Source organism: Microtus ochrogaster, chromosome 15, assembly GCF_000317375.1.
Source record: "Microtus ochrogaster isolate Prairie Vole_2 chromosome 15, MicOch1.0, whole genome shotgun sequence".
NCBI classification, from domain to species: domain Eukaryota; kingdom Metazoa; phylum Chordata; class Mammalia; order Rodentia; family Cricetidae; genus Microtus; species Microtus ochrogaster.
In genome coordinates, this window is record NC_022017.1 from 16,153,924 (window position 1) to 16,164,172 (window position 10,249).

Genomic DNA, 10,249 nt, shown 5'->3' on the forward strand with positions numbered 1-10,249 from the left:
TGGGACATGCACTGAGAGCTGGGGGATGCTCTTAGAGCTGGGGCATGCTCCTGAAGGGTTATCTTGGTTTTGGCTCTTTCATGTTGGTCCTCTATGCTTCCTGACTGCCCTATGGTGATCATTTTCCCTCTGCCATGCCCCTGTGCCATGAAGTTTCTATCAAAGACCGAAAGGCAATGGAGCCAGCCAACTGTGGATTGGAATTGCTAAACCATGAGTAGAAACAAGCCTTTCATGCTTTAAAGAGTGAATGACTGACCCAGCATAGGAGAGGGGGGTGGCTAGACTGGAGAGAGACTAGAGTCTCGCTGGATTCATTTGTCTGTGGGGATGGGGGCTTGTAGAAGTGTGTCATCTGGAACACTCTTCTCCCCTGTGGGAGGACTCTCAGGTAAGATGGAGGCCACACGGACTCCACAGAATCCTTGATCTCAGTTTCTCAACACTGCCTAGCTTTCATAGTGTTAGGAGGTGCTCTGCAGGCTCCTGGGGAAGAACCCCTCAGTGGTCCTATCCAGAAGCAAACCTCATACTCTTAGTAGTGATCTGCCAGGCTAGGTGTGCCCATTGGTGCAGTGGGGGCTAAAGGTTAAGGGAGAAACCAGCTGCTTTTGCAATGGATTTGAGGAAAGCCTGTTTCATAGGTGGAAACTCATGCCCAGTCCTGTAAGCCTTTTAAAAAGCCAGGAGGTCATAGGCACAAAGGGGGACCTACTCCATTTGACTTGCTGAGACTGGACATGTTGTCAAGCAGTCTTCTGAGTATTTCTTTCTATACCCATAGATCAGTGCTTGCCTCACCCTTGGCCAGAGAAGCTTCTCTCTGCAGTGGGCAGCAGGCAATGCAGGTTCTTGACTGCTTAAGTGCCAAGAATAAGTGACTGTCATGTGCTGAGCTCCAGTTGAGATGTCCGTATCCCTTCCCACCTCCTGACACCTGCCAAGGCTCAGGGAGCATCATGGAAGAGGGGTGGAAAGAACTTAAGAGCTACAGGATGGGGAGGAGGGCTGTGAAATGCTCTCTTCTGGGTGTGGCAGGGTTGTGGCTCTGGCAAACTCGTTGCAGCTATGGCCACCCACACTTGGTCAAGCCAGCTGTATCAGTCAAGGTACCAGCAGCAAGGGGCACCAGTTGGACTCAGTGGGGGTAAGAAATGAAACAAAGGTAGAAGGGGCATATATTGTGGGTGTCTGGGGGAGAGTGTTGGGGGGTGGGGATGGATATGATCAATATAATAGTCTATATGTATGAAATTACCAAAGAATAAATAAAAGAGACATATAAGAGCCATCATCAGAGTGTCCAGCCCCAGAAGCTGGCTCACGATCTGTTTTAGAGTGTGACAAACGGGTCGCACAGACAGCAATGCAAGAGTGCTGTGTGTGTCAGGAAGCTCTTGAGAGTCCTGCTAGAATCTGGCAGCTGGATGATCAAGGCTCCCGCCCAACAGGAGAGGTCCCAAAGGTCTGTTTGGCTGCTGTTTGACTTTTGGTTTGGGGTTTTAAAAATGGACTTTGCAAAGGAGAGGGGACTTTTGGAGGGGCAGTCCCCAGCTGCCTATTCGTTTCCTGTCATTTGCCTTCATGGTTTTTCTAGGAAACAGGTTGTCTTCAGCTGCAGCCAGCAAGCACTTGTTGGGAAGTTGAAGCTGCCAGGGTCAGGACCCCATGCTGACTGCTAGGGCCTAACTCCTGATGTCACTAGGGCTCTATGTGCTCTGGCTTCCCACCTCCCCATAGGGCCTCTCCCCCAGCAGGGACTGCTGCCATGATTCATCGCCGTGAAGTGATACAGTTGATGGTTCTCATCTGTCCGTGCCTCTGTCCAGCACATCTTCCCTGACCCCTGGGCTGCTGTGGAGAAGAAGAGGTTCTTGAGTCAAAGACTCATGGGACAGGATGAGTTCCCGCAACTTCTGCTCCAGGTCCTGAGCCTGCTCCTGCAGCTCTGCCAATGCTTTGAGTTTTTACGAGGCTGACTACGTCCATTAGAGTGGAAATGCCCACAGTGGCTGCACCCATTGGCGTGGACCACATGGTGACCATTGCTGCTTGATAAAGTTCCAGCATTTTGACTTTGCGGATCACAGTTTTCCAGCACCCTTTGGTTCTCACTGTGTGTTATGTGCTCGGTTCCGAACAGATTAAGAGATTCTCTTTTGTCCTGCAAGAGAGACTGACATTTTCAAGATGTCCCCTCTCTGCTGTCTCTCTGTAGAGATAGGATTTTCGGAGACACCTGTACATAGATCTATCCCTCACTTTCTGCAGCAGATGCTGTAGACCAGTGGTTCTCAACCTGTGGGTCGGGAGCCCTTTTGGGTGGGGAGGGGGTGTCAAATAACCCTTTCATAGGGGTCACCTAAGGGCATTGGAAATTCCAGATATTTACATTATGATTCATAAATAACAGTGGCAAAATAACAGTTATGAGGTGACAACAACAATAATTTTATGGTTAGAGTCACCACAACATGAGGAAGTGCTTTAAGAGAAGCCAGCATCAGGAAGGCTGAGAATCACTGCTGTGGACACTCCTCCATCCAGCTCACCAAAGCCCAGCTTCTACGGTGGCTTCTCCCAACTCTTTCACTAATACCATGGTGCCAAAGCGAGCCTTCTTCCTCCTTGAGAACACCTGACTGATTCACCTGACTCTAACAGGAGTGTCCCGAAGACAGAGATATCAGGTGCTTAAAAGAAATCTCACACTGACTCAGAACTGAGAGATAGACAGTTATTTATTTAGGGGGAAAACTCACAAATCAGGATTCTCTGCTTGAACGGTGGATGGAGATGAGATCCAAACAACCTGAACGATCAAAATGGGAACCAGGAGGGAGGAGAGAAGGGGCCGGATGCAATTTGGCATCCGGATAAATAGTCTCTGAGGCCATGCCCCAGTAGGCAGGTAAACCTTCCTGTAGCAGTGTCCCTGGGATCCTTGGCTGACAAACATGGACTGTACAGGTGTGTGTTGCCGGTGTCATGTAAAAGGAACAAATAAACCAGGGCAACTGTGAGAGGTCTCTAGGCCTTTCAGAGGTAGCCATGGCTACCAAAGGTTCCTTGGTCACTCCGTCATAGCCAACACCCTAGACAAAGGGCATGGCTCAGACCATCTGGACATCTGAGGGACCATGCAAGACAAAACCTCCAAGAACTGTAAAGCATAGGGAAGGAAATTGCATGTTCTGCTGACAGTCATTCTGAACCAGTCCATACCATCAGTAGACGAGAAACCCCTTCCTGTTAAGGGTTCTGAGAATATGTTTCTTATCCCAGTGTCCCTGAGTTGAGTCACAACACTTCAGAGCCATGGGATTGTTACCCAAAGGCAAATGGAAGTCAGGAGACCAATGCCTAGAGGAACCAGTGGGCCAACATTACACAGGCTCAATGTGTTAGGTCCAGCTTGGCCTGACTTCAGCCATCTGAGTCTAAGCATCAAGAGTGGCCATGAGAAACTCTAACCTGCTGCACCTACATGGCCTGTCATTACAGTGGCATGTGGGTTTTGCATGGGGACTGCAGGCTGTCAGTGTTAGAGACACACCTAGCATCCTTGGTGTTAGCTGAGACCAGAGTAGTCACATTCTGACTCTGATGAATGTCCCCAGTATCCTGCTGACCATACGTAACTCCTCCCTCTGAGCCCTGTGGCAGCCCACCAGGCTTCCATCTTCCCTCTACTTGGCACTGTGCATAGCTCTCCACCAACGATAACACTATGCTATCTTGACCCCGCACTTTTCTTTGCTCCCATGCCACCTTCTTCTGTCGCAATCGACTGCTCTATACTCAATTTATCTAGACCAGAGGTTAATATTTATTGAACACAAGTCTATAAATATAAGAGGACAAGAGCCAGTTAATCTGAGACACTGTCTTGGCCATCACACCTCCCTCCAGTGTGAGAGGAAGCTGAGGGACACAGGCTGAGTCTCCTGTCATAGACATGTTGTCTCCAAATCACAAGTTATCTGACCTCTTATGTAAATCTGCCTTGACTCTCAACCCCCAGAGCCGACCACTGACACATCGCACACACAGACATTCACTTTGATGCCATTGGTCTCTCTCTGGTGACCCTGTCCCCCCTGGAGGGCTGACTACTTCTCAAGAACTCCATCTTTTCTGCTGTCACCATCACCATCCTCAACATCATCTTCATCCCCATCCCCATCACTATCACTATGCAGAGGTCACTGCCTGGAGGACACAAGGGTGAGTTGATCCTGCTGATGCTGGGGGGAATAGCCCAGAGGTCGTAGGGACACTTCCCCTGGGAGAGGGGATGTGGCCACCTGCTGTGGCTTCTCCATATCCAGAACTCTCACTCTGACTTTCTCCCTCCTCAGGTTTCCTGCCTTCTCCTTGCTTGTTCCTACACAGCCCTCTCTGATCACACCCACCATGTCTTAGTAACATTCTCTACTCTTTAGGCCACTCTGGCCCCTTCTTTTAGACCCCCAGTTCCTGTCTTCCCAATGAATCGCTAGCCTTCAGCATTGACCTTGCTGTGCTGGGCCACAGAAACACAAACGTCTCAATAGTTCCAAAGACTTGATCTCATGCTATTTCCCTTGTAATGGCATGCCTCAAGCTAACTGCGGTGTGAGGGTTCAGTGAGGCAGGTCCGACTGAAGAGCCTTGTGGATCTGCTCAAAGTTCTGCAGCTTCTCCTCCAGCTTGTTAGCCAGGTCCCTCAGTGCTGTAGCCGACTGTGTTGGCGTTCCATTGTACAAATCCATGGAGTCAGTCACCAGGCGATACACATCCAAAGCAAGGATGATACTGGTAAAGCCTACTGTTCTAATCCTGGCTCCTCTGGTCACTGGGAGAGCAAGGCTGGGTAATGTCTTCCCCACGTGCCTTGAGCCTTGGCCAGGGATGCGTCCTGTAGCCCTTGCTCTTAAGTGAGAGCTGGCTTTGGCTGTCCGGATGGCATCAATCTGCTCTTTGAAGGCTTTCCAGGTCCTGACTAAAGTCAAGCTTGTATTACCAAGTTTGACTGTGATCATAGGCACGATCTTCATAATCGTGTTCAGTATGTTCATGCTGGCTCCAACCAGGCGACTGGCTTCACTTTCATCTGACAAGCGGCTTGACTCTTCCACAATGGTGGTGGTGAGACTAGTTATACTGGCTGCCAGCCCCAAGGAGGCTGCTGAGAGCAGCAGACTAGCCCCTCCTGTAATGGATCCCATGCCTAAACAAAGGAGTGCAGAGGCGATGCTGCTGGAGCCGGACACCACATTGGAGATGGTGCAGGCCCTGTGCACCTGGTCAAGATGGTCAGCCAGAGCTCGGAGCTTCCTGATGTGTTCTTCAAGTTTCCTTTTCAACTCAGGAAATTCTTTCAAAAAATTCTCTTTCTGCTGCTGCTTTTGAGGCTCATCATTTTCATCTGCGGGCTCCTGTGCTAAATGCTTCTCCAGAACATCATGCAATACAGCTTCCTGCTCACTGTGATGGAAGAGGTCAAGTGCATGAAGAAAACAGCTATTATTTTTTTAAAGCTAAAAGCTTGTACAAACCTCACTTTCATACCACAAACCCAACGGGCAAAAATTTTACATATACCCAATTTTGTGGTCGGCCATGAACATTTGGTACCTCATACATGACTGTAGGGGTCTGTGTGTAAAGTAGAGTCAAGACACTGTAGTGAGACTCTTGATGAAATGCCTCCACTCACGGTCAGTGTCATCACTATCTGTGGGAGCCCTGTAGATGAGCACAGGGAGGTGGGATTAGAGCAAGTACTCATTTCCCAGGAGTCTCCTTTCTGCTACCAGCAGCTGGGAAGTCATCTTCAGCCCGTGCAGAACCCAGCCTGCAGGAATGCCCGTGCTTGCCTGGGGAGCTCTGCAATGGATCATGCATAAACTGTGCATGCCAAGAGTGCACGCATCAATCTGAAAGGCTTCCAAACCTGAGCAGTCTGAAGCCCCACATCCGTCCTCATGGGACAGTACACAGGGACAGCACAATTGCTTTAGGAGCTTTGCATAACCCCCCATCTCCTGTACAGTGTCAGCATTTGTGTAGATTCGGGTCCCACCTGTAAGAAACTTCACTAAATATCTACAAATAACTCAAAGTGGGGAAATGCAGGATCTGTTCCCAAGAATTTTCTATAAAAATGCTCAACCTGAAAGATAGGAGGTGTGGTGGGAACTTTGGTGCCATTTCTGACCTGCAGTGGACCCAGAGGTCAAAGCACTGACTTTAGGACGATTTCTATGAGGCCTCCGTCACTGAATTGATCAGTTGTTGCTGTCCCTGTATGGGATGTGCTGTCTCCTGCCCTCCTGACATGTGTCTGCAGGTCCCCAGGTACCTGTGTGTACAGAGTGGCTCCACCTCTGTCCTTTAGGTCAACAGTCCTGAGCAGTGTCCTCCTGGCTTCTTGGACCTGCTTCAGGATGAAGATTTTTTTCCTAGGGTGGGCTTTCTGGTGTACAGTGGTCATGTGATTTCCTGTTGTGCAGTAGTCATGTGATTTCCTGTTGTGCAGGGGTCATGTGATTTCCTGGTGTGCAGTGGTCATGTGATTTCCTGGTGTGCAGTGGTCATGTGATTTCCTGGTGTGCAGTAGTCATGTGATTTGTCACACACTCAATGCAGGACAACAATATGTCCTAAGGAGAAGAAACTTGAAGCTTGAATCTCTCTCATTTCCATCTGGTGGATGTTTCTATTGGCTCATTTTTAACCCTCTGTGTTTTGTGGTCAACTGTTACTATGTGGCAACTGTCTTACATGTGAGTTCTATGATTGTTTTTAAAAGTTCTCAATTCTGGTTGCTTTAAAGTAGTCCTTCATCAACAGCTGGTGTCAAATATAAAAAGAAGGCTCCCCGGGCTGTGGTGAAACAGGCCTTTAATCCCAGCACTTGGGAGGCAGAGGGAGGCGGATCTCTGAGTTCGAGACCAGCCTGGTCTACAAGAGCTAGTTCTAGGACAGGCTCCAAAGCTACAGAGAAACCCTGTCTCGAAAAACAAAACAAAACAAAACAACAAAAAAAGGAAGACTCACTGGTACTCTTTTATCAGACTTTGTCATTTAGCTATCTGGGGGAATTTAAAATTAAACCCCAAACAAACCCTCAGAGCCACAAGAGACCTTCCAGATCATTTGCCTGTGGTCTGCTCTATGCAGACGCCCAAAGCTCTTCCCCTCCATTTGTTGGAGCTCACAAGATTGGTGCAAGCTCCAGATGACTGAGACAGATCGGCTGCCACTAACCCTGATTCCACACTGACTCCCACCCCTCACTCAGTCCTGACCCACCACCTGGCAGGTCTAGTTCAGGGTCCTGCAGACAGAGGTCACCAGGCTACCAGACACCACAGCTGGTATCAGCATCACATTTGAACACAGCAACAGCATGTGCAAAGATGCAAGGAACCTGGAGAGCAGTAAGCAGTAGGCCAGATAGCCCCTGAATTTGGACAAGGCAATAAGAGAAGCACTTTCCTCTGCTATGGTGACATAGGGGTCCCCTTAGATTCTAAGATTTACGTGAATCATCCTCCAACCACACTGAATTTTGAAGCTATCTCTAGCCACATGTCCTTCCTCATCATCAGGGAGCGCCATGTAGAACAGAAGCAAGTCGCAAAGAACACCTGGGAACTCTTAAGCAAAGACAGTGTGTGGAGGGTACACCTGGGCACAGGCCTGCACATCCATGAAGATGAAGCCAGAGCAGGGGACAAATGTCCCTTCTCTTACCCTGACCATCCTCTTCCCTGTGCCTCCAGTTCCTCCATCCTTCCAGCCCTGCGGTCCTTGCCTTCTACCTGCACCTCCGTTCTAAGGTCACTCACAGTCTCCCCTGAACCGTGGATGAGACCCTGGTCCTGGTCTCTCTGTGCTTTGGGAAGGGTGCTGGCACTTGGTTTCCCTCCCTGACCTGCTGCTCATCCCAGGCTGTCATCATGTCCTATCAGCCTGCACTTTTATTCCTACTGAACACAGCTGGGCTCCAGATCTCAGTAAGGACAGTCAGGGTCAACCCAGCTCTGTGCAGCTGCACTGTGGGTTCTCGGCCTCCTCAGTTCACAGAGGACCCTGTTGTGGTTAAAGTTCCTCAGGTGGGATAGAACCTGGTGGCAGGGCTGATCATATCTAGACTTTTCTCACTTTTCTCACAATAAGTTCTTGATTTCTCAGTCCTACAGGAGACTCCTGGCCCTGGTCTCTTCCCATTTCTAAAGTAGCTCTCAGTGATAATTTCAGGGGCACCCACTGTGCACTGGTCACATGCTGAGAGCTGCACACACTTGATCTTATTTTCTCACACTGCAGTCTCATGGTGGTGACACGCAGGAAGTGCTAACTAATTTGCCAAGGTCACAGAATTAGTAGATGGCAGAATCGGTCCTGACACCTTGAGCAACATCTTCAGTCAACCTGAGGTGATGTCCACCAAGGATAAAATAGTGGAAACATCCCTCCTGGATTGTTGAGCAGGAATGTCCACAACCCCACCCCTGGGACTGCCTAGAGTGGGTATGCCTGCCCAGAAAACCCTCATCCTCATGGTCTGGTGGGCAGTGCTGGGTGCACCATGCAGGTAACCTTGACAACGCTGCTGCCTCCACAAACGCCTTCCAGGCTCCATCTTCAGTTATCAGGTGCTCCAGATCCTCTCTGCTGAGTGCTTTTGTGAGAAAATCAGTGACTTCTTTCACAATGCGTCCTGCCTCTACCAAGAAAAAGAGTGAGGTTAGAAGACAGCATGGAAGAGGTTAAATGGCAAGAAGCAGGAGGTGGCCAGATGCCATGTTCCCAAGCATTTGCCCATGGCTCCTAATGGAGTCTCCAGGGTTGGTGGTTCAATTATGTCTCCCAAAGCCACATGTAAAAGCCCTTGGCTCAGCAACTGTTTTTGGAGACTGAACCTTTAAGGAAGTAAAGTAATGAAGACAAAATGATGCCATGAATATGGAGACAGTGGGACTGGTGTCCTTATGACAATGAGAAACCAGAGGTCCACTCTCTATCATCTGTCCGTCATTTTATTGTCTATTATGTGTACACACGTGTCTCTCTGTGTCCCCCTCCCCCTCCATCTATTTCTTACTCTGACCCTTTTCCACCCACACAGAGGAGACGCCATGTGCAAATGTAATGACCCTGCTCCCTCTGCACACCAGGATGAGGGTGCTTATTTGGACCAAATTTCCATATGTTCATCATGGACATGGGTTTCTAGGCTGAGGGGACTCACAGACCTTTTGTTGAAGTCCCTTGTTACATCTACCACGAGTCTCTGACAGGTCAAACACGTGGCACCAGCTCCTTCAAATGCGACTTTCAAGCCACTAGTGGGTTCTCCATTTGCACGTTGTGTCAATAGTAAAATTTTAAACAATATGGAATTAACATCAGTGTCTACTGAGCATGGGAGGGGCTCAGGTTGTTTCCTGACTTAGGGAGCTCTGACACCATAGAGAGCATCCGTGACCACTTAACTCCTGCATATTTCATGACTCCACAGGCAGTATCCATACACAGCGCACCAGGTTTGACTGTGAGCTTGGGATGGACCCTTGTCACAATAAACCACACAAGATTGCAGCTTTTTTCATTGAAACAATGTCTTTCCAGGAGCAAGAACGTTTTGGTTTTCTCCCTTCAGAAGCTAGAGTCCAGGTGGTTGGGGTCCTGTCACCACTGCCCCCTCCCACTGCTCCACTGCAGAGCAGGAGCCTCCTGTTTATGTCCCAAACCCCTCACAGCCATTCTGTGACATTGAGATTCCTAGTGTCCTTTGGTCTCCAGTGCAAAGCATCAAACATTATCATTTCCTACTGTCCCACTTGCTCTTCCATTGTAGACCTGCATAGAGTCACTATTAATAGTCATTCTAGAGACTCTGCATTATGCTCTATTGAGCTTTTCCCCACCAAATAATTAGTCCATTACTTTTTAATTTAGTCTTCTGTAAGTTCTCAGAATATGGACAGAAACCACGACCTCTAGCCCAGTTGCCAATAAAGTCCTTGCATTCCTCCGAAACTGCATGAGCCAGTCTGCACCCTTATGCACTGCTCTCGGCAGGACCGCCTTCCAGGATCCTGCCACACGGACCCCCGGGGCTCTGCTTACAGTGCTCAATTCATTTCTAGTCCATAGTTAGAAGTCTCTCTCATTCCTTGCATGTATGCATATTTCTCTCTCCCCACTCGCTTTCTATACATACACAGCAAATATTTACTATATATACTCCACA

At 49.0% G+C, this 10,249-nt stretch overlaps 1 protein-coding gene across 1 annotated transcript; it reads right to left on the reverse strand.

Moving 5' to 3' along the window:
* Positions 1-4,625: 4,625 nt before the first annotated feature.
* Positions 4,626-8,818, reverse strand: LOC102002008 (apolipoprotein L3-like). The gene is made up of 3 exons (XM_013348743.1): positions 8,815-8,818; positions 8,593-8,719; positions 4,626-5,469 (listed from the first exon to the last, which is right to left on the reverse strand). Exons 1-3 carry the CDS (start codon positions 8,816-8,818, stop codon positions 4,626-4,628), a joined length of 975 nt encoding a protein of 324 aa, XP_013204197.1.
* Positions 8,819-10,249: the final 1,431 nt, after the last annotated feature.